Here is a 25,185-nt window from a genome sequence, read left to right as displayed (position 1 = left end):
GAACAATCAAGCGCTTCAAGGAAAGAAAATACAGTAAAGCTATTATAAATGAATGCTGGAATGAAGCAAATGAAAGAACAAGAATAGAGTTTTAGCTCTGAAAAACAATGAAGAGGTACCCAAGGAGGAACTAATAAGGCTTATTCTAGACTACAGTCAAGAGTCTAAAAAAATTGCAAATGTAATAAAAAAAACTGGAAAATTCTCCAATTGGATACAACTATAGGAGAAAAAATGGGGCCCCATCCAGTAATAGCTTACCGAAGAGCCAAGAATTTAAAAGATCGGCTGGTTCATAGCCATTTTAAGATAAAAACACAACAACATGGTTGAAAAGAAAGAGTTTCATAAAATGCCATAATTGCAAAGTGTGCGAAATTGCAAAACCAACAACGGAGGTTGTAATGGCAAACAATAAAGTCTAGCAAATAAAGGATGTGATTACATGTAAGAGCCAATATGCAGTTTATGTCATCGAATGCGCATGCATGCGAAAATATGTGGGCAGCAACATTTGTGAACCTAAGAAACGCATATTGGAACATGTTCGAGCCACAAAAAACAAGGACAGAAACAATGCTGTGGCAAAACAAATGGAGACCCACCACAATGGAAATTGTAAAGCTCTCAAATTCTATGGGATTGAATTGGTACCAGCAAGTGATAGAGGGAGCCACCGAGAAAAAACTTTGCGACAAAAGGAATCTCGACATATTTTAAATTTCCGAACTATGACGCCGTTTGGGTTAAATCAGTCTGAAGAACTGTATATACATCTGTGAATTGTAAATTTAGCTTCATTTGTATAAATGCACCAGAAAATAGAGAATGAATGTAAAATGTGTTGGCCAAATAGGCTTAAATATATCAAATGAATGAATTAAAGAGGAAGGAACAAGAGGCTCAATAAAAGAATGCCCACTGGAGGGCTAAAAAAATGGGACATGGACCGCAAAAGAAGAAAAGGAGAAAATACGAAAAAAAAGTGAATGCACCACAAGAGAGAAAAAAAACTTTGAAAACGTTTTACCCACTTGAGGGACTAACATACACACTGTTGAAAAAGAAGGGTGCACACACACACAAAAAATAGGTTACAGGTCAATTCAAGGTGCAAATGTCCCCAGACACAGACCCACAGTCAAAACTTTATTGGTGCCTCTGTTAAAAAGAACAATACAATGGTACTAAATGGGTTCGAAATGTGAATCTATGTATTTGCCGTTCAATAATAGAAAATAGCCTTGAGGCAACTGCCAGATGTAATTAATGTATCCTCCTCTAAGTTTTTGAGTGTTTTGGTGCAATTATATTCATAGAGAATCGTTATGTTTAGGAACTACAAAACCCATAAATCAGTGGGGTAGTTTTCGATAGCAAACAGGAAATCATCGTAACCAGGGTTTCCTATCAGTATTAGCATAAAAAATTAAACAATCATGTGACAATTGAACCGTGAACAAGGTATACGAGGATACCAGAACATGTGGGTTTATTTCTGTGCTGATGTGTATAAATGTATTCAAGAATAAATTAACCTTTTGAAAGAATACTGCTGATGTGCGGCTTAATTGTTTCCATTTGGAGGCATTGTGGACATAAATTGCGGTTTGGTTCAACCGCGTAAGCAACGCACCTTTGTGGAGCAGCGCCAAAGAGCCGGGAAAAAGGAACTGCCTTTGCTGGAGATATATATATATATATATATATATATATATATATATATATATAGTTTTTGTGCAGGAAGGTTCCCCGTCCTGCACAAAAACAATCCTGTCTGCAGCTGAGGCATCCTTGCACCATGGTGCAAGGGTTCCTATGTTGGCGGTAGGCTGCCAAAACTGTGCCAGCACAGGTAGAAAGGACAGAAATGCACTGTATTGCTTAAATACGGTGCATTCCAGTCCTTTCACTTTGGAGTAGGGCAGCGCAGCAAGGTGAACAGGCAACTGGAAAATGGATTTTGGGGGCCCCTAGAATGGACCCCGTCCCCTCTGGGCCACCGCCATGGGGCCAGGGGGGCACATGTGGTGCCCCCCCCAAACATCCATGTACCGTCTGCCAGGCACCGCATGGTGCCTGCACACGGTGCCTGGATGTATGCAAACATGCCCTTTTCTATTGTGGCTTGTGTTGCGGCCCTTTTTCAGGCCGCAGCACAAGCCGCAATAGAAAAGGGCATGTTTAGGACCGCCTACAGGGCGGGAGGAGCGACAGTCTACTAGTCGAGCGGTTACCATACCGCAACAATAGCTCTTGAACGCTCGTCCAACCGCCATGGTAATAAGGTCCTATATATTGTTTTATTCCGCACACCCTAAGTAAATCATAAGTTGGTACCAGACGTGCTTGCACTTGTTAGGTCTCATCTAAGACAGCATGCATGCGCTGTCACGTGCAAGAGATATTGTATACAAGGGGCTTGGAACTCGCCTATTGCTTACCATTCTTTAGCTTCATTTTCACTCTTATTTGCCGCCTCCTAATTGGCCAGCACTTCCTCTTCTTTCGTGTGGTGCATGGCCCAGGTACTGATTGCTTCAAACGAAAGGCTTATTGGCTTTGCCAATGCTTGTTTTTTCCAATTTTGAAAACATCTGCCAAAGTAGAACTTCAGTCTCTCACCAGAATATAGTGTGGCGGGCCATATATATTGTATCAGGTCTGAAGTATCAATATGTGTTGTCATCAGAGGAACAAATACCATTGTTTGCAGCAAACAGGTGTAACCAGCATGGGTCATCTCTTTTTTGTGGGAACTGCAATTCAAACCCTTAAGAGCTTTCTGCCAGAAGAGCCTCTTTGAAGAACCTGACAACATGAAATCCTGAAAGAAACTGAATATTATTTAATTAAATGCTCCCATCTTATCCGGTGATGACCTCAATCTTATAGTTTTAGAACGCTAAAGATTTCTTTGTTTACATAGTTTCTGTCTGATTTGCGCATGAGACACTTCTGTCTTTCTTTGCACCCCTATTTCCTTGCAGCCAAGGGCTGTACATTTACTTGAAGGTACTACATACCTTGAATAAGTGTTCCACTCTCTGCTCCATGAGTAGGTCGGTGGTAGCCACCCCTATTCTTACAGATATCAATATCTTGCGCTTACAACTGTGGCCAGTGGTTTTAGCAGTTCTCCAACTAGAGTATCAACTAACCAATTTGTTCCTACATGTTATAGTCTCATGTGCCACAATTTCCCTGACCGCCACATTAGTTGTCAACCTTGGATGGTTTTCTTCATTGCATTCTCCCTGTCCCTTTTTTTTACACTTCTACGGTACAACTTCTGTTTAGGGTGCGGAAAGTGATCTTGTGCTGCTAACCAGAAAAGTGATACAATTTATAGATGCAGATGATACACTAAGATGGCTATGAGGACCCCGTGCCGCCGCCACCATGACGTTCTTATGTTTCTTTTTAATGTGCTTTGTTGTGTCCTGTAAAGGGTCTGAGGTCTCCCCAAGAGACTTAGAGCCTGTGGCTGGGTGCGGGTGCACTTGACAATAAAGGGGTCAGGCACACTCAAGTGCTACTTCAGAGGGTATGCACCTGTTACAACGCATTTTTTACTCCGCACTACCACTACAACGCAGGCATTACAACGCATACCGTTACAACGCATTGCGCTGGGGGGCGCTCTAGGATAAGAGGTAAGTTTAATTTACTATCCAACACCTTCCCTAGGGTCCACGGGGACTGGAGTTAGAATAGTAAATTATACTTACCACTATCCAGCACCCCAAAGCGCTATGCGTTGTAGCGGTATGCGTTGTAAATACCGCGTTGTAATGGTATGCGGAGTAAAAGTATGCGTTGTAACGACATACATCCCTTCAGAGCCAGTAATCAAGTAAGTGTGTTTTCTCTTCTTACCCCTGCAACAAGTCTTTGGTATAAGAACCCCCCAAATGAACCTACTATCCTATTGAAATATTTAGGAAATTAGAAGGCTAACGGTTGGTGCAGGTGTCACTCAACTTTTCAGCCTTTTATATTAGGCCTAATCCTTTTTGAATGCTTAATTCACATGTCAGTGCATCACACTGCCATTTTGAGTAGGGTTTGTCTCTTAAAAGTGCTGGTGGTAACGCTTTGCATGTCTTAGGTCTCTTTCCAACGTTAGATGATTGCTTAAAGATGCCAACCACCCCTAGAGGGGGCAATTTCCTGTTGCCTCAAATAACATTGAGCTGTGGTGCAACTGAGCCAGTACTCAAGGCACCAAGCAGACTGGAAGTACTCTGCCGGTGAAAAACACTGTAACCTCTTCTTTGCATGGGGAATGTTCCTTCAAACCCTTCTGCTTTGAGTTTGTTGCAATGCCAGCCCTCTCTCTTGGATGTTCCTCTCCCAGATGCAAGACTCCTTCTTTTCTTAGCAGATCAGCAACAGGTCCCAGCTCAGGGTAAAGCAGGGACTCATTTGTCCAATAATTTAGGATTTCCACTGAAGCTATTGGATATTGTATTATTTGGTAAAGGGGGCCAGTGTGCACTATTTTTGAGTTCACTTGCTACCTAAAATGACTTCTGCACATCCCCTGTGCCCACAGGCATTTTGCCACCTACAACTGCATTGCTGGTTAATTAATTGCCACAGTAAAGGCGGCGAAATTCCTGTCGATATAAAAACTGTATAAATAAATATAAATAAATAAGCACATACCTTCTTGCAAGAATTCAAGACTGTGTTAAATAAACTGATGGGTCACCATGATATTGCAATTTTTGGCTTGTTCACATGAATGCTACTTGATAGACATGGTGCAATAAGTTAAGCCTAGGGTGTGGTCTGTGTTTCAGGTCTGATGGAATCAACAATGTGCTAACTAGTTAGAGACAGCATAGAGAATGTATAACCTTGCTGTGGTAATTCTGCTAACTCTGAATGTATACTTGGCTTTGCGACGTTACGCCCAATGGTCAGAATCTCAATTGGTACCATCTCCAAGATCAGGGCAATGGAGGAACATAAACTAGTGATGCATATCAGGAAGGAAAAAAATTGCAGCATGCAAAGAAGCTAGTTCTCGGTTCGCCAGACGGAAATTACATTTCTTATCCACAAATTATTTTGTAAAGCTGTTTGTTAAGGTTTGCAATACTACGGTTACATTGAATCATTCAATACATTCAATATATCCGATTGTATCGAATCTGAAGAACCTAAGCAGATTTTGCAATATGCAAAGATATGCAAGTCGCCAAAAAAACAGGTCTTTGGGATTTGCCTCAACTAAAACTGTTTATTAAGACCATCTTACTACATACACAGCGTAACAAGAATCAGCTTCATTATTCGAAAGAGCTTCATAACCAATTCACAGCATTCTTTCCAAGTGTTAGCTATGTATCTAAATTTGGAAACACATTTACATTTCAGTTTGCTTAAAGCAATGAAGAGATATCTACACCTTTTGACTGAGAAGATAGTCAATAGCAAAAGTAGATACTACTTATTTGCTTTGATGTTTTTTGTTATAGTTTATTAATGGCAAATGTTGCTTCTAATGAGGTCTGGGCAGCAGCATTCTTAGCCCTGTCTTTACAATAGAGACCTACATTGAATAGTTTGTCCATCAGCCTGTTGTTTACATTTTTCATTGCCCTGAATTCCCCTTGTTCCTTACTCGTAGATCCAGTGGGGGAGTGGGAGCCCCAATGTGAACACTAGAGCGTGTTCAATGGGGGGGTGTCTCTGTTTATTGTTTTTAATAGATGTTTTTTGTCCTGGCGTCTTACTTTTGTGGACATGACGTATATCACACATGGATTGTCTTATTCTGACAATTCAAGACATAAACTGCGTGCAGTCTTATACAATTGATAAAATGCATGGTCAACAAATGCTAATTTTTTAGGTCAACCTTTACGTATTGTGATTCTCTATTGAGTCAATATGTGTTTTAATTGCCACCTTAGTCAGAAACATTATTGGTAACATTTGGTCTTGTAATATTTTTGCAGGCGACTAACTCCAGCATGCTGTGAGTTTTCATTGGCAACATGACATTTCCAATTTATAAATATTTCCAAAGAAAACAGTGATTAGTGTTGGTGATTTTAGTATTCTGCCAATATGGTGCTGTTTACATGGACTGCAGCTCATGTCCAGCTCTTCAGTTCTTTAACCACATGGCTGCTGGGCGTTTTCCCCCCCCTGTGCTGGAAAATGCCATTTTAGTGGCACCATGACGAGCTCAGCTCGTCATCAGCACACGACGCCCGTGGGTGATGACGAGCTGAGCTCGTCATCAGCATCGAAAGGGTTAATTCTGTAGTGCATTTATGAGCATTTTGGTGATGTAATCCATGGTTTTTCGCACTGCAATTTGAAAGAATTTCATTTCAGATTGGATCATCATTCCAAACCATATACTTTTTAAAACTTTAAAGGTTTTGGTATGTATTGTTAAATTATTTTTTCATGGTCAGACACTGCTTGTTCTGTGGCTTAACTCATCTGTTTCATCTTGACATGATTTGAATTGATCTGGTTTACTTGTGAACAATCATGCTTAATAAAGACCTCAATAGTGTCTTTAAACTCAGGTAATATTTGTTTCTCAGTTGGTTGTGATATGACCATGAAAGATTAGTGCAACTATGTCAGTAAAAGTAGGTGTTTTATGCATCCCTCATCCCTTTCCTAAACTCTAGTCAACAATGCAGTACCTACTTCTCGTAATTTGTGGGCAATTTTGATTGTTGATGTATTTTGCCAGTAATTTCATACAGGTCATCTGAAAACCCCATTATTTATTTTTATTTTTTGGAAGTTTAGAAGTCTTCACAAATTACATGTGTTCTCCAGTCCCAAAGTTCTTTTTCAGATTATTTCCCCCTGCCTTTGCTAATTGGGGTGATCCTTGCTCCGGGAATCCTCCTTTTGGAGGGTAAGATAAATGCTGTCTCATTCTGGCAGTAATTATAAATCTAAGTAATGGCATCCTCCTCCATAGAATCACATATAGACAATTCTTTGATTACTTCAGATATTATTAGAATATGGTTTTCAATGGTTTTGATCCTGTAAGTCGTTATTTGGCTTTAGAAGTTACTATTCATTACTACATGACAACCTAATAGAGTATATTCCAAGATTTAAAAAATACACCTCAGTACTAATTATAACATTAATGTTCCAAATTGTTAACAGAACATCTAGAATCTATGTACGTTTGACTAATGCAAAAGTAACAGCCTACTAATGTAATGAAAGAAAAGAACAAAGTAATGTTCAAGAAATATTAGGTCCATCCCCAGCAACAAAAATTTGTTTTTGAGGTTTTAGATAAAAATGTCAGAACTACATTTCCTTTCAGTTCTGCTGATGGTAAACAAAAAACAAAAACCTATCAGTAAATATCTCTATACCATTTAGAAGCAGAAAAACTAAAACCACATAAGGCTTGATGTTAATATAAGTTATGCTATATAAACGATTTTTGTAGGCAAAGTTCAATTAATTCCACGCCTTTTCCATAGTGCTATATAATTAGTCTTCTTCTGAATAAAAGCTAATGTAACTCCTCAGCAAATTGTTTAAACACAGTCAGTAAGGTCAAGCTATATATCTCTGTTTCCTTGACATCAGCAAAAAGTTGGCAACACAAAATTGCATTTTGACATTGGAAGTATCTATAAAAATTCTTGAACTTCCATACAATGGATATCACTCCATACTTCTTTATTACAGCTGTCAAATATTTGCACTGAGAATCAAGATAGAGAGAGAAAATTAACAAAACATTAAATCACTCCCTATTATCGTCTTTCCATTTTGCTGTAAAAAATTCTACAGCAGTAATGTCCAAACCTGAGCCTTAGGGAAAGGGAGCAAAGAAGTATTGCATTTGGCCAATCGTGTTGCATTTCTCTGCCATTGGTAAAGAACTAAAGAGGAAACAAAAATTCAATTCTGATCATCTTGTTTTTTTCATATCCATTAGCAGATCTTCACCTGGAAAATATTTGAATGACATCTCCAGTTCAAGCCACAAGTGTGTCAAATGAAGGCCAAACAGGGTATATCTATCATGTTTGACCCAGTGCAGAAGGAGAGCATGATCACAGTATTAAATGCCTTGAGACCGCCCTAGTTACTTGATTTGATGTAATTGCTCCCAAAATTTAACTGATTTCAGACCATCATGTACTAGATGCCTGTTACCCCAAGTTGGCTTTGCAGTAGTGGCGGAGACATTGAAGAAGGCTTCCATGTAATAAGGCAACTGTTCCTTTTACCTTGTTCCCCATGACTGCAGCATGATCATCATTCACTACCAATAACATTCTTTGTTTAATTCTGATTTCTTTGTAAAAGATTAGGGGGTTGCACATGTAAAGTGCATTGGAAATGTTCTTTGTTCTTGAACCACCTCAACAACAAGCACTCTGAATGGGCGAAGCCAGTGAGGGGAGAGGAAAAAGTTTGTGGCGAAACTAAAAGACACTGAAGGATGGAATCAGAATGGGAAAAAGGCCATAGTAACAGCGGCCTATTACCCCTTCATTTCACATCAAAGTCAGCCATCCTTCCAGTGGTGGTCTGTCATGGTGCTATGGACAGCGGAGCTGAATAGCACATGATAAGGGGACAGTGCTGTTAGCAGTCACTTATAGGATTTCAGTTCAAATAGCTTTTTGCTTGCACATTTACAAATATAGTGATTGAGTTATAGTAGGAATATGTGAAATGAAAACTGCTTCAGTAAGTTACATTTATACTGTTTATGGGAAAGCAACCCATACCCAGCTAGAACCACAGTGACATTTTTAGATTTGGCTATTTCTGTTCCCCTCTAGAGCTGTTGACAGTTAAATTCAAAATTTTCTTCTACAGGCAATAAAATGCAGAAGTTATGCTATTCACTCAGCTGTCAGCCAATATAGAGCACAATGGAAGTCAGTGTTTAGTAGAAATTCACAACATTTTCTGGATTTCCAATGCTACACAAACAATCGAACTGGAGAGGCACTGTTCTTAAAAAAGGAGAACTAAAGAGCCAAGTCATTGGAAATCTGAATATGAATTTGTGATTGTTTAAGTGCACTTGATTATAACTTTTTGTGTATAAATGCACATGTACAACTCTAGGAGGAGATGATGAGAAATAATTTGTGGTAGGGGTTCATGAATGAAGTATGGGAAAAAGCAGACGACCATGTTGCCTGCAAGCCAGCATTTCATGTGACAGCCCCCTTAATATTGCCCACCAGATGGAGAGCACAGTGTATTCCTTCTATGGCCACCAAGGCACTGATCACTCAAAATAAACGACAGCTGCGTAGGTTCTCCATGCACGTATCACATCCTGGTGCACTTCTGTAAAGAACAGGTTATCTGGGTACTTACATCGGGCTTACATCGGCAGCCCCCTGACTTTCTTCCCAATGCCTTAGCGGATGTGAGGTGCATTAATGAAGGAGATTTCAGTTGGAGACGCTAAGACCCTGTCACAGATGCTTGCAAACTTTTGCTGGTTGTAGATGGAAAACCACATTTCATGCAAGTTATTCTCCTATACAAGAGCATTTTTCAGTTTGTCAAAGGAGAGAACCTGTCCTTTGCATCTCTGACTAGCACTGGTTTAGAACAGCAACTCTGCGTTGTAGAGCTGGATTTGGAATTAAGGAGAATTGTGCTTTTAGGTAGACCTTCCTATCATTAGTTACTTTGTGGATTGAGAGAGAAGGGTGAGAGTTTTAAACCACCACCCACATAAAGAAGGGTATTGGTTCACTCATGTTCTAACTCTGACAGTCCTCCTAAGCCTACAGTGCTTTTAAGATGAGCTGCCTGACTGCAACAGCAGCTAAGCTACCTTGCATAAAAACCTGGTTATCCCTCAGTAGAATGGCAATTGTTTTACTGCAAGTGAATAGTTTGCATGTAAATCAAGAAATTCAAGAAAAATCAAACTCTTGATCGGTCCTTCTTCTGCTGTGCTCCTCTGAATCTGGGATTCCCTCTGGATGGATCAGCACTGAGCTGATGACTTTACATATTTCAAGTGCTCAAAATTCTCCTCTTCAGTGGTATTGCCCTTTGGAGATTTCATTACAACCAACTGCATGATCACAATTATATACTGTCCCTTCACTTTCTGCAGCACTTACTCCTGAACCTTTCAAGCATATGTTAGATGTGAAGAGAAGTGTTGAAGATGTGCTGTTTGTGAGTACTTACAAAGATAAGACTCTGCATGTGTTCACCTCATTTATATTTTCATTCCTAGACCAATCCCTTCGTACTCTATCTACTAAGAAAAAATAACTTTTATTAAAATCAGTGCCATTACACGTATATGATATCACTATATGTCTCCCTCATGCCGCGTTAGTTCGATGTGTTCTCACAAATAGCAGAGTGTGCCTCCTTGCTTAAATTTGATGTCACAAATAATAACAGTAAGCAATGGAGATGAACTGGGATTCTGAGGCTATCGCGAGGCCATTAGGTTATGTCCCTACACATATGGTTGTTGGGTTCCGTAGGGGCTGAGGTATTGGACATACAAATCACTCTCTGTGAACTGTTAGAAAATCAAATCCGAACATATCGACCTTTCAAATTAAACCTCAGCTGTGCAACTCTCCACTAACATTGAGTTACTAACATTGAGTATACCACATTTTCTCATGTTTCCTTTTATCCCCTGCAAATTATTGTCCATGTTTTGCATTCTTCCTACTTCTCAGCAGTCAGATATGCTGTTGTTTGTTTGCCGCCTGCAAAGGCAGACATCACTGTATCCCAACCTTCATTTGCCCCTTCTTGGTTTCCACGTATAGTACTGTGCTCTTCCTTGCACTCTGTCTGCTTTACTACCTTCCGTCTCCACTTGGGTACCTTAGGCCCATCCTTCACTTTCCAAAGCATTCCTACCTGCAGCTTGCCAAGCATTAAGACCAGATCAGTGAATCTACTAGTGACCATGAAAAAAAACCTCAGGTGTGGAATCTAGTTCTGTGTCAGGTGTTCCTGTGTCTAATTTTTGATTGAATAGGGGTCTCTGACTGCCCCTCAACCCCGCAACAATAGCATAATACGTGACGGATCTATTATGATTCCCTGAAAATTGAATCCAAGTGTATTGTCATTTCAAATGTGCACTTAATGGCATAAATGTTTTTTAACTAAAGTGATGACCTTGCTCTTGTTATCCCTAATGTTAAAGGTTCTATGCCCGCTCCTTTAACATGCTCTTTCCTCTCCACCTCAGGATGAACTTCAGCTTGCAGTGAAACAGGGGGCGACATTGCTGTCCTGCATTAAAGAACCAGGATCCAGAAACCCTGACTACAACCTCAACCCTGATGAAGTCGAAAACGTGGCCACTGTTGACAGGTGCGTAAAACTAATCATACAAGAACAGCTGCTGATTTCATTATTAAAAAATTGAACACACATTTGAGTTAAATTTTAGTTTAATATCGGGCTGTATACGAAAATTTAAATTGTATTCTTTACTTTTAGTTTATTGTCAGTGCATATACACTATTATTTGGTGTGTTTAATTGTGTTTTGTGTATGGGGAATTGAGTTTTAAAAATATCTTATTTTGGACCTTTTCTATTAGTCAAATTCTAACCAGACATCATATGTTCACATTGTTCGTAGTGGCAAGACTAAAGCTAAATCAAGTGTTAACTTAAAAAACAATCCAAAGTTTAATCCACTTTCTTAAGCCGGCTGACTGACTGATCTGCAAGAAGCAAGGTTTCTCTCGGTCACTGGTTAAGAGATCGCCCCACCACATCTGAGAAAGTCAAGAAACTGTGGATAGTTTCAGACTCAGAGCTCTATTTTACCCCTCAAACCACCTAATTCTCTCGAATTGTTTTGTTTCTTGCAAACTTCACACCAAATTGATCTTACAAAGGTGCCTCATTGTGATTATTGCAATGCACTGTATTCGGGTCTCCTTAAGATGGCAATTGACAGACTCAAAAGACTTTAGAATTAGGCTGCCATTGTGTGCTTTAACACAGGGAAGTCTAAACCCCTGACATTTACTCTTACAAAGCTCCAATTGCTCCAAGAAGAGGTCAGAATCAAATCCAAGGGACCCAGTATTATCTATAGGGTTATCTGGAGTAAAAGCCCTTCATGTCTTCAAAACTGGTCCTCAGTTACATCCCCATTCGTAATCCTCGCTCGTGAAATACAAGACCCAACACTCTAGAACCCATGCCCCCCCACCTTAGACCAGAACCAGCTGTCTATTTTTCAGAAAGTTCTTCCAATCTGAACTATTCTTGAGTCTTCTGTTCGAAGACTGCCTCCTTGATCTGCAATTGAAGATGCTAGTTTGTGGTTTTCTCCGCATCGTTCTGGACTCCGGGGTCCTGCTATAGATTTTATTCTTCATGTTTCTGATGTTAGTCTAAGGTGGGACTAAGCTCCCATAAAACACCTACCTAGATACATTTTCTTGAAGTCTCAGAGAGTCTTGTGACCTCCACACAAGTCATACCAGGTCGAACTGGAAGCAGATCTGTGTTATTACAGGACAAAGAAGCACACATATAACGCCTTGGAAACATTCTGTTATTCTGCTTTGGATGACAAATAGTGCTAAGAAAGAAAACGCCCGAAATGTCATTGCAGCAGGTATCTTTACATCTGCTTCTAGATATAACCCAATAAATGGGTACAAGCCTGACATGTTGGTGTCTGAGAGATTACTGAAGTGAGTCATCCGTCTGATCAGATAGTGCATAGCACCTAAACAAGTGCAAGTTCCAAAAATAACTCAAGCACCGCCCCCTTGTTTCACACTCTACACCAACGCCGTGTGAAACCAACAGTTATTAATGTCTGCAAGAGAAGGAGAAGGAAACAGGGTGAGGAACGCTCTTCTAGCCCTGAAACATGCGGGATGAAGTTTCTTAACAGGTCGAATTTAGTCATTGAGCCTCACAAAAGGTCTTTAAAGGCCAGTTCCAAAAATTGAAATGGCTTCAGAAATTGTGTGTGGGGGAAGGGAGGGGGTGGGAGACGAAGCTGAGGGAGGAGGCAAAATCAACCTGGTACCTTGATAACATTGACATAGCATCAATGCAGGGCGGTGGGAAGTTCAGAATAGCATCTCCACACTTATCGGTGTATTCTTACCTTGATAATATAGTGGTAAGTCAATATTCTGGAACCTATATTGTTTCAGGTCAATATTTTGTAACTTCATATCCCGGCTTAAACTTTTTACTAAAACATCGGACTGTGGAGAGCTCCATTGATGACAACGGAGTGGCTCCGGGCTAATAATGGCTGGTATACGCCTTCTGCTCCAACATTCCAGTGTTTGTCTTTGTCCCTCTTTAATTTAGAACATTCTACCCTAGTTGGATGAAATGTTCTAATATAGCCTTATAGCCCGCCGTAGAGGGCTATACCGGCTATTAAAGGCCCTCTCCAGCGTTAAAGGACCCGAGCCGAAGGCGAGGGCCTTTAACAAGGGAGATGGACTTTATTAGCGGTATAGCCCATCTACGAAGGGCTATAAGGCTATTAGAACATTCTGTCACTAGAGGACAGAATGTTCTAACAAAAAAAACAAAGCCTTTTGGGCGCGTGAGGGGATTGGAATCCCATCAGGCTCCCTGAAGCCTTCGATCAAAGCCAGAGCTGTGAACAAAGAAACATTGGAATGTTGGAGCTCCAGGCTTATACCAGCCATTATAAGCCCAGAGCACGCCATTGTTTTTAATGGAGCCCCCAACATTCCAATGTTCTAATAACCTTTAGCCCTTCTGCCCCAGGCTGTACTGGTTGTTAAAGGCCCTCTCCCCAGTTATCGGCACAGCATGTAACTTGGGTTCAGGGCCTTTAGCAACTGTTATAGCCCTCAGTAGCAGGCTATAAGGTGATATCGTATTGTGCTCTCTTATATTTTTTGGTTTTGTTTTGGGCCCAGTCTCCTCCAGCATCGCCCCTCGCCCAGTGACTGAAGACATGACGTGGGGCCTTGGCACAGGAGGGAGGTATGGAAAGGGAAGCAGGAAGACATTTGGGGAAGAGGGAAGTGAGATACAGGGTGACTCAGCAATGGAACTAAGAGTTGCTCAGTTTGTGAAGCTAAGACTACTTCACAAGTTATCTCCACTCATCCCTCACTTTCCTCACATGTCTGCTGGAGCCAGCAAACAAAAATGCTGCTGAATGATGACTGGCCGCATTCCCTCCATCACAAGGTAACTTTATTATTAACTGTGGGATTACTTAAAATCTTTACATTATAAAACACATAAACAACACCCCCCTTCCAAGTACCCTTCCCCAAGTAAAAACTCAATGTTCAGCTTTAAAATAGCACCGTGGCTACGCAAGCTCCATTTACTACTTTGTGTCCATTTAACACTTCAATTAAAAGATTTTTTAATTTTTTTTAAAGTTAAAATATTGGGTTAGCACCGTTTCGCATCTTTGCACCTCTACGGATCAATGGTTATATAAGAGTCCAACAGGGTCGTTCTCTCCATAATACTAATTGTTATTAAGATACATTTTTAACGAGCCCCCTGTCTGGCCCCAAGTTTGATTTCAGGTTCCAGTGGCTTTCAAGAAACCCCTGAATTAGGTGACGACTAACAGGGTTAGGATACCAGATACTTTTCTTTGCATAATGACAGGACCCATGAGTTCTGTGGCCTTTTGATGGAAATCAAGTGCAATTCTAATTTGATGGATAAACTTGCCAACCCTGGCAAGTAAACAAGTTGTGTTTTCTGAGAAGCACCAGTCCGAGGCCTCTCTGCAGGTTCTGAAGCCCAAGTCCCTTAGGGCCGGGCGCAGCAGACGACGCTGGCCAGCTTTGAACAGCAGCATAAAAAGTGTAGCCAAGAATCTCTGTGGTAGTTGCATAACCGGCAGGAGATGGTGCTGTCAGTTCGTGCCCATTTTGGGTTGAAATCCAAAATCTTGAGGGCTAAGAGGCGCAAGTACAGAATTTTCTTTCTTGCTTGAGCTGAAAGTGAATCTTGCAAATATGGATGAACTTTGCCAGGAGTATATGACTTATCCAGGGCCAATGTGAGGGAGTTGTACCGGAGTGATGAGCGATCCAGTTCAAACGAGATGGTTTGGACTTGGCGCTTTACAGCTTGGGCCCAGGCAGAATAAGGAATTTCCTGAAGGGGCATGCTCGTTCCCTCGATTTTCAATAGGTCTATTGCTTGTTCTAACTTGGAGTGCCATGGGGAGCCCGCTACTCTGTACATTTTAGGAAATATTTGAGATTGTTTTCAGGGGCTTTCAGTACTCTGATGTAATATTTTATTAGGTCCCCCTGTAGTACCAACTCCGGGTGGTTCAAACCTATTTCCAGCCTTAGCCTGGTGTTCCTTGCTTGTCTAGGAGCTTGTAGCACAGTCTTGTAAGCTTTCATCTGGGCCGCATTGATGACTTTCTCAAGTGCTCCTGGGAAGGCTAAGTGACCATACATGATTGCGGGAATCAGTTTTGCCCTAAGTACAGTCAGCATGGGTTCTATAGATGGACTAACTAGGCGATGGCTTAGACGTCTGAAAGACAGGATTGTTTTGTTAATTCTCGGTGTTAACTCCTTTATGTGTTTGACTGCAGTGGCCCTGTCCGACACCCATACCCCCAGATAATTGTAGGATGTGGCTGTCCTGATTCGGTGCTCACCCAAAGACCATGTTGCTTGTTTTTTGTCGAGGTATTTACCAAAGATTACTATCTTGGTCTTGCTCTCATTGATCCGTAGGCTATTTTCCTTGTTGTATATCGCAAGACTATTTAATGCTCTTTGGAGCCCCACCCTGGTGTGGTCCCCGACCACTGTATCATCCGCATACTGGAAAGTTCCCAGGGCCAACTTCCCCAATCTCAGAGGTACTAGGTTGGCGTCTTTCAGGGCTTGCCCCATGTCTGCAGTGTACAAGGTGAAAAGTAGGGGGGCTAAAACACAACCCTGCTTTAGTCCGGTATTAGTTTCAATTCTTGGTGTTACGATTGTTGGACTTAATTTGACCTGGACCCATGTCCCCTCATAGAGGGCTTTTCTAGCTTTTAGCAGGGTTTGAGGGATCCCCCAAGATTCGAGTTTTGCCCATAACCGTCTTCGATTGACTCGGTCGAAGGCCGTGGAGTAGTCTATGAAGCAGCAAAACAGGGGCAGCTTGTTCCTCAATACGGCTTGCTTCGAGAGGTAGGAGAGCGCTATGATATTGTCCATGGTGGAACTATTGGCCCTAAAGCCAGTCTGAAAAGGTGGGAGAATGCCGTTCTTGTCCACCCAGGCATCTAGGTCCCTTAGTAATAGGCGGGCATATACCTTGGCTTCTATGTCAAGAAGGGCTATGAGCCTGTAATTAGCCAGGTTCGAGTGGTCTCCCTTCTTATGTATTGGAAATAATACGGAGCCTTTTCAGGATGTTGGTAAAATTGTTGTGGAGAATGAATGATTGTATAGCGGGGTAAGTATGGATGCGAAAAAGGCAGGGGCGGTTTTAAAGACTTGGGCGGGAATACCATTTGGGCCAGGGCCCCATCTGTTCTTGTTGCCCTAATGTACCTTACAGTCTCCTCCACTATATAAGTGATGGGCTGACTGGGCACTGTAATATCTTTCAGCGGGCTCTGAGTTTTAAAGGTTACAGCTGCCACCTGCGACCACTCTGAGCTGAGAGAGACCATCTTATTTGCTCCACAGGTGTACAGACCCTTCACATACTGTTCCCACACATTGCCTGCAACACTATTTTCCTTGCGCTGGCTTCCAGAGCTCAGACTGTTGATGTATCGCCATAGCTTGCTATTGTCTTTTTCTTTAATTAGGGAGAACACTTTAAGCCAGTTCTTTTCTGTCCGCTGTCTTTTTAACTCCCAGACTTTCTTCTTAGAAGTGGCTCGCAAGGCAGGGATGGAGGGAATCTGTGACAAGTAGATACCTTTCTTTTTTGCCTTGATTGCCTTATTAAGGGCTTGTTTGCATTGTGTCAGGCTCCGCGGTTTTCGACGTTCTGACCAGGATTGATTTAAGTGTTGGCTACTTCTTGATTGGTTGGTGTTACCTAAGTTCTTCTGTAAATCCATTGTCAGTATTTCCCAAAAATGTGTGATGTTCTTTATAGCTTGTGTCTTTAGTTCAGCCTCCCTTTTGGCTACATAATCCGACAGGCTGTGACCTAGGTTGGCCGTCCATTTTATTCTTTTGAGGACTAGATGATGTTCATCGCCTGTGGTTGCTCCAATTATTTCCTGGGGTTCCACCTGTTCCCACGCCAGATTAAAAGAGGCACAGAGAGGCCTGTGGTCGCTTTCATCTCTGTCGTCCACAGTGAAGTCACATAGTTTGTGGGCCTGCCCTTCATTGATGAAAATATTGTCAATGGGAGACATTCCTGAAGGTCGGTTTAGGGATCCATGAGGGGCTGTTGATTTTTTTTGTCCCATAAGTGGATTGTAAATTAAAGTTTGTGAGAAGTGAAATCAATGGGCCCGACTTCTTCCCATGTGGTGCGACAGGGATCTGACCCAGACCTCTTGTGTTGAAGTCTCCCGCAATTATCACGTTATGATGCTCAAATCTAATGAGTATGTCTTCCAGAATGCTGGTGAGGGATTCCATGGCCTGATGCGTTTGATGTTTAGTTAGGTAATGTAACAATTGATTAGTAACAGAGGATGGGGCTGTTGTCCCATTTTCAGCCCCTCTATTGTAATGGCTTGAAGGTCAGATGACTCTACTTTTATTTGTTTGATTTTAAATTTGCAAGCCTGACTTAAAAAATGGATAAGCCCCCAGACGGGCGTCCAAAGATGGTCCTTTTGGTCGCTGGTATGTAATGTTTATAGAAGCCGCCAATTGGGGTAGTTGACTTGGCCCAGGACTCCTGAAAGCACAATACGTCCCCCTTTGCAAGATAATCTAATGTGGCCTTGTCTCTAAAACTGTTACTCAACCTGGCAATGTTCCATGAGATAAGGGTTAGCTTACGATCTTGGCCACTAATTAAGTTTGAACATCCTCTGTTTTCATTGCTGTATATTTGATTAGGGACCCTGTCGCCATATATCCTCCGTATGGGCCAGCACTTGCTGGAGCGGCTGCACTCTTCGCTGCATGTCTCTGTGCGAGATATTGATTTTTAGCGGGGTTCTTGGCCTCCCTGTTTTCACACCCCCCACCTAGGCTTATGATCATTGTACCTTTAAGTACTGATGTAGATTCTTGCTGATCATAATTGGGCGTAAGGACGTGTGGATATTTTGGCGCACTGAGGACGGTAACTTCAATACCCCATTCTGCGAGGTGTGACGCTTCCTTGAGGACGGCGTGTTGGGCCTGCTGTTGTAAGAATCTGACCAGAGTGGAGTCACCATGGGTATCCCTCTCCAGACTTCTAAACTTTACCCACTCTATCTTATCTGAGGTGATCTGTGCAAATGATTCTATGTGGCCAAAGAGGCGGACAATGTTAGACCTATTTAGAATGTCGTAAGAGCCTTGGGCTTTATATCTGGGAGTAAGCATCACCTCATGTATTGCAGGTTGATTATTATGCTTGGAGGTGCGCAGTGACTGCCCTTCTCCCCAGGTGGTGTAACTCTGGAAATTCAGATTTAGTGGGTTTTTATGGATGTCTCCTGGCTGATGTCTGCCTGTTGCCCCTTTTGGCGGTTCTGCCTCTATTTGTTCTTCTTGCGGCTCGTCCTGATTTGTTTTAGGATATTTTGCAGTCCTGTGTTGATGCTCCCAGCCTGGGGAGCTAGAGGCCCTGGATTGTGTGCAGGCTTCCTCCTGTAATGTGCTCTGCTAAACGTCCTCATCATGGGTCCTCGCTAAAGTTTGCCCAACTATTTGTGGGCCCTCCCAATGGGTATTCTGTTGACTTTAATCCTCCCCTGACACAGAGTGTTCGTCCCTTGTCATCTTGTCCTTGGTTACCTGTTTGAAGTTAAAAATGGGGAAAAGTTAAACAAAAGACTCGGATGGGCCAACACCCTCACACTATCCACCCCACTCTGGACCTCGTACAAACTCGGCACCCTTTGTCACTATAGAGGCTTTGATAAATGGGACACACTAGGCATTTCCACTATTAGCGACTTGCTTCACAAGGGCAAATTACTGACATTCAAAGAGCTCCAAACTACATACGACCTGGCACAATCCGAAACTTTCCGATACCTCCAAATTAAACACGCCATACTCACCAATATTCCAGACCTCGCTTCCCTCCCACAGTCCTCGCCCCTCGAAGACAGACTCTTGTCCGAACCCCTTCAGGCCAAAGCAATATCCCACACTTACCGTAAGTTGTGCAATAACATGCCAAACACTTTTCACCTCCTGCGAGATAAATGGCAGATTGACATTGGAGTTCTAGATGAAGTTGAGTGGCAGTCAGCATTGATGTCCCCGCGCGAATCAGCCATCAATCATAGATTCAGATAATACAGCTAAAAATATTGCACAGAACATACATGTCCGGTCCCCTTCTAGCCAGAATAGGCCGATGCCCATCTGATCTCTGCCTTCGAAATTGCAGCCTAACAGGTACCTTCTATCACATTCTGTGGGAATGCCCAGCGGTCCAAGACCTTTGGAACCGCGCCGTTCAGAAAATGACTGATGCTTTAGGGAAACCGGTCCCTCTGACCTCCAAATGTGCTCTTCTTAATGTATGGGACCCCACAGACTTAACTGCGATAGAACAAAGATGGGCAGCCCTAAGCTTCCTCTTATTGAAGCGTGAAAGTGCCATGCAGTGGGGCTCACCGCACATACCGCTCCTGATTGGATGGTTGGCTGCAATGGATGTGTGCATGCTGTCTGAAAAAACGGTTTACAAGACTAGGGGATGCCCCAAAGTTTGGGATAAGAAATGGAGTCGATGAAATACCTATAGAGGCGAATTGTGCACTTCCCCTTCAGCAGACATGGAAATGACCAGGCCTACTATCCCTCAGTAATTGTGACTGTGGTTACTGCTGTACTGTGCGCGCTCTATGATGAGATTATAACTGTGATTGTTTTGATAACACTTTCCTCTGCTTCGAACAATAATGTTTGTTTTACAAAAATGAAAAAGCCATAGACCTATAACCTATCCAACACACCAGTCTGACTAATCTGTGTACACCCTGCTTTACCACGCCGCCGGACCTCCGGGTTGTCGGCTGAAGGGCTGTGTTACTCCGATACTGGTACTGGGTAAATGTACATAACGCAGCCAGCCCTAAGGGTTGTAGGCTCTGTGCTGTGTTACTACATAATTGTGCAATAAAGGTCTTTGGAAAAAAAAAAAATGGGGAAAAGTGGCTTTGAGCTGTTTTTGTTCTCTGTGGCAATAGAAGTTGGTATTGCTGGTAATATTTGTCTTCTTTTGGCTTTGGATTTCTTCAGTTGTTTCTTAAGCTTTTTCTTCGCCCTCCGTGACAGCGGTGCTTCTGCCCCTGCCACTACTCCATCCACCTTCTCCGCCGGGGAAGCAACACCATATGAAACGTCGATAGTTGTGTCAAGTGGTAGGGTCTCGGAGTTCCCATTCCCTTGTGCTTCTGTGATGTTCTTGTAGCTTGGCCCTGCTGGTGGCTCCTTGGGTACTCGGCTGTCTGCTGGGAAATAGTTGGTAATTTCTGGTGGCGCCGTCTTCACAGCTGATGTCTTTGGGATTGTTTTTTCTAAAGGGAACATCTCCCTCTGTCCCTTGGCAAATGCCAGCATGTCCTTTAATACTTCTGGTAGCCCTGACCATTTTTCTATGATGGCGGCACAGGAGCTAGTGTATGCTGCGTTGGCATTATGGACTTCAAGTGAAGCCTCTAGTTTTACCAGCTTGTCGTCTTGGCGCAGAGTCATTGACTGCAGAAAATCAATTTGTACTTCCATCTTTGTAGACTGCAATAGCAACGCCCTAGCCATTGTGTCCTGTACTTCTCGTATTGCTGACAGATTTAACTCTTTGAGAGTAGCCTCTTCCATTGCATCCTGCTGATCTGCTAGGCCCATCGAGCTCCAACCCTCTATTTGGAGCGTTCTCAAGTCAGCGGTTCTTCCAGGATTTATTGGTGTTGCAGCCAGTGTTCGTTCGATGGACTGTTCTAATTTTTGCAGGAATGAGGTAGTTAAGGCATCTATTCCAGGGAAAGTTGTCTTCTGATTTACCCAGGGTGTCGCTGTTGGGTTCGTTCCCTTGCATGTGCTCATTGGGGGATTAGCCGCGACCACCTCCTTATGCTCATCATCCTCCTCCTCTATGGGCCACTGATGGATATCAGCTGTGATCCATATTGGGCTTTTTGCCCTGGCAGTGGGCTTAGGACTGGTCTCAGGACTCCCAGTTTTATATGTGGTAGCAGGCTCACAGAAATAGTGCCCCCTCTGACCCTTGTTGGTCTTTGGGGTTCCTGATAGTTTGGAGACGGTCTCTGTCTCCACTTGCCCCTCGTCCAAGACTGTTGGACCACTGGAGACCGGAAAGAAGTGAGTGATGAGTCCTTGGGGGAGGATGTTACCGTTGATTAGTTCCTGAGATTATTGGGTAGTTATACTCCTTGTTATCCTTCTTTGTGCAGGACCTGCGGGGTCAACCTCCACCTCCACCTCCATACCTGGCTGTGTCTTTTTAAGCGTCATCTTTAAGCACTGGCGTCAGGGGCTCTGGAGGAATCTATTCGGTGCTATTCAGTACTTATGGACCCCCTGGTTAATGTGTGTCAGCTGTGCTTGGTTTGAAAGACTAGCTCAGCGAACACCAACCGAGACTACAGCACCCAGAATGCATTAAGTCGGCACGTTGATGCCCGAGTCTGGAAGCGGGGTTCGTGTTAATGTTGAGTGGACTGTGTCTTTATATTTGCAGCCTTATGAAACACTTGGCAAGGAAATACAAGAGTCAAAGTACCGGTACAAGGCCTCTGTAAAGCCTCTATAAGCTGCTATGACACCCGGAGTCAGCGACCCCTCTAGCAAAATCTCCTGTTGGATATATGTATATTGTATATCTGCAATGTACACTTTTGTGTAATCTAAGTTAGCTTTAGCTGCCCTACAAGAGCTTATGCAACTTTGTCGTAATTTGGGTCTGATGAATTACAGCATCACCCTTAGAATACTTAGAAGTAATACAAGTCAGTCCATTGTCTTTGCAGTTTCAAGGTATTTGATGTCTTTGTGGATGTTAAGACAGAAAAAGGTGGCCCCCTTATGCTGCTGTGTACTTAAGGTTTTAACATATTTTATCCTGGTTTTACTGCAATATATATAGTCGGATCTGTTTTCTCTCTTTTATATGCTCTGTATTTTTATTTCTTTTTATGTATTTTCATATTTATTTATTTATCCTGCTCTTTTATGGCCATTTAGGCCGAAATAAAGATATTGACCGACATCGTCTTAGACTGAGGGGGAAAAGGTTAGCCCCTTCTGCCACTGATTGTTTTGTCATTTATGGTTTATATCAGCAGGCATTTATGTGCAATTGGCTGTTTATTATTCATAGTGTATGCACTTTAATTTCTTCTTCAGCCATTCATTGCAAGAGTAGTTGTACCAATCTGCACAGGGAGAGGCATCCTCTTTCTATTCCTATTGCACTGTCCAGGCCCATAAGTCAGAGTTCAACAACCCCCATTAGTATGCAAAAGGAGGAATGGCGCATGATTCTATTCAAATAGGTGCTGCTGAGCCAATGCTAGTATCTATGGTGCCAGAGCTTGCCACTTCTGTGCAGGAGCACTTTGGTAAGGTCCCCTTAAAAGTGACTTTCTACAATGTTCTTTTGTTTGTTCTCTCCTTTACGGAGCAAGGCTTTTCAGTGGGCACAGGGAAAGGTTACTTATTGTCCCTTTTAGCCTTTCTTTTTATGCCACACATCGTCCTTGTACAGTTCCCCAGTTCTGATTTGTGATGCATTTCATTAAATGTTTGACTCATATTTTGCCTTCCAAACCATATGTGATGCTATAAGGGGACCCTAACCTGCTCTTGCCATACTTTATGTACACACCCTTTGAGCGTATGCACAACTGCACTTAAAGGCTGTTGATGCTGACAACGGTATTCCTTACTGCCATCACATTAGCATGCCTTGTGAATGAGCTGCAGACGCTGCAGACTCTGTCAGTTATACAGCATATAAAACCTTATTTCAGGTCAAGTTGGTGCCAAGAACCCCAACAGCTTGCCTCTCTAAGGTCCCAAAGGTTGTGATACCCTTCCACATTGGCCAGTCACCTTGATAGAATTCTTTACTCCACCTCATCTCTCAAAAAGGAGGCTCCAATGCCTATCCAAAGAGGGGGTTTGAGCTTTGTTAGATCTGGCACCTTTGGCGTGGGTCTCCCTTCCATTTTTTGCTGTTGCCTCATGTGTTTTTGCTGGTGTTAGATGCTTTGGGCCCTGTGCCACTGCTGTCCAGTGCCACAGTGCAAGTGCTCCCTATTGTAAATTGATGTATTAATTGGTGATTCCATAATTGACTGATTTGGTTTACTTGTCAGACCCTAGTACAGTGCACTGAGTGTGCCCAGGGCAGGTAAATCCAAATGCTGCTAGTGGGCTTGCAGCACTGGTTGTGCCACCCACAGAAGCAGCCTGGTAAAATGTGTCTAAGGTCTGCCATTGCAGAGCCTGTGTGCAGTCTGGTACTGTCATGCTGACTGTACAAGTGCACCCACTTGCCAGTCCCTAAACCTTCCCTTTTCTCCATATCAGACACCCCTATGGTAGGCCCAAGGGCAGGGTGCATTGTAAGTATAAGGTAGGATAAGCCCTGATGTGTGTGGCATGTCCTAATAGTGAATGACAGCCATTTTCGTTTTTCAATATTGCAAGGTTACCTGTTCTCCATAGGCCAGAATGGGCAGCAAGATTATTACATTTTATAATCCTAACTGACTCAGGAAACACATTAGAAATTCGAATTTAGTATGCCTGAACTCAGAACGATAAAATACATCTTTTAGTGAAGTTGGTTTTAACATTTTGTGTTTGAAAATACCACTTTTAGAAAGTAGGTATTTTCTTGTTTAACTATCCAAAGCCTGCCTCTGCTAGGTTGTGTATTCCTTGTCTGGTGTTTTTGAGTGACACGGCTGGGGAATTCCAAGAGACAGAATGAGTCAGCCCAGTGGTGAATAGAGAGATCTGCATCTAGATGGGTGGGAGGAGTTGCACCTGGGGCCTGAATAGGGCTGTGCCTGCCTTTCACAATGCTGGCTCCACCTCCTGTGGTGCGGCTGATGTCTCTGCCCTGCACTGTGAAAGAAGAGAAGGAATCATGTCAACAAAGTGCTCCAGGGCTGTGCTTTCCCTCCACAATGCTGGCTCCTCCTCCTGTGGGGCGTCTGATGTTTCTGCCCTGCACTGTGAAAGGAAAGAAAGAGTCTTGTCAACAGAGTGCTCCAGAACTGGTTTGGACTGGGCAAAGGCCCCTCTGCCCTTAGAGGGCAAAGGATTTTGGGGTATAAGTAGTGGGACCCTGATCCCAAGAATTTAGATCACTTTTGGACAAACAAGAAGAAACCTTTACTGAAGAGAGGAACCTGAAGAAACTGAGGAGAGACTATACCTAAGCTGAAGTACTGCTTGGGGGATTGGCCTGCAGTGGTTGCCTGACTGCCAAAGGAAGGGGAAAGGAACTTTGTGTACTTTATGTTCAACTTGTGAAGGATCTCCCACCCCTTACAACAGAGCTTGCCTCCTGCTGAAGTCTCAGGGTCAACAGGCTTCAACACCCAGCTCCCCAGAGTTCCTCGGGAAGTGCCTGCTGCTGTTTTGGGCCTTCTGAGGGACTGCGTGTTGTAAGGAGCTGGAAGCGCGACTCAAGAGGAAGAAGCGTGTCGCTGCTACTGCAGTTGCATCTTGGATGTCGCCGCTGTAGCTGTCGTATTGCACCGCATTGAGAGAAGCGTCTCTCAACGAAGAGGAAGCTTGTCGCCATTGCTGCTGCTGCCGTCGCATCGTGGATGTTGCCGTTGTAGCTGTCGTATTGCACCACATCGAGAGAAGTGCCTCGCAACGAGGAAGAAGCGTGTCGCCGTTGCTGCCGTCGCATCTTGGATGTCGGCGCTGTAGCTGTCGTATTGCACCACATCGAGAGAAGCGTCTCGCAACGAAGAGGAAGCGTGTCGCCATGTCTGCTGCTGCCGTCGCATCGTGGATGTTTCCGTTGTAGCTGTCGTATTGCACCGCATCGAGAG

At 43.0% G+C, this 25,185-nt stretch overlaps 1 protein-coding gene across 1 annotated transcript in view; it reads left to right on the top strand.

Moving 5' to 3' along the window:
- Positions 1–25,185, top strand: part of LOC147683962 (guanine nucleotide exchange factor DBS-like) — a 1,615,891-nt gene that overhangs the window by 619,207 nt on the left and 971,499 nt on the right. Inside the window, exon 8 of the mRNA XM_086942584.1 lies at positions 11,234–11,358. Coding sequence (XP_086798710.1) covers positions 11,234–11,358 — 125 coding nt within the window. The remainder of the gene's footprint in view (positions 1–11,233; positions 11,359–25,185) is intronic.

This window comes from Lissotriton vulgaris, chromosome 11 (assembly GCF_964263255.1).
Source record: "Lissotriton vulgaris chromosome 11, aLisVul1.2, whole genome shotgun sequence".
NCBI lineage: Eukaryota > Metazoa > Chordata > Amphibia > Caudata > Salamandridae > Lissotriton > Lissotriton vulgaris.
The sequence above is the reverse complement of the archived record's forward strand: the minus strand, read 5'-3'. Positions and strand labels throughout refer to the sequence as shown.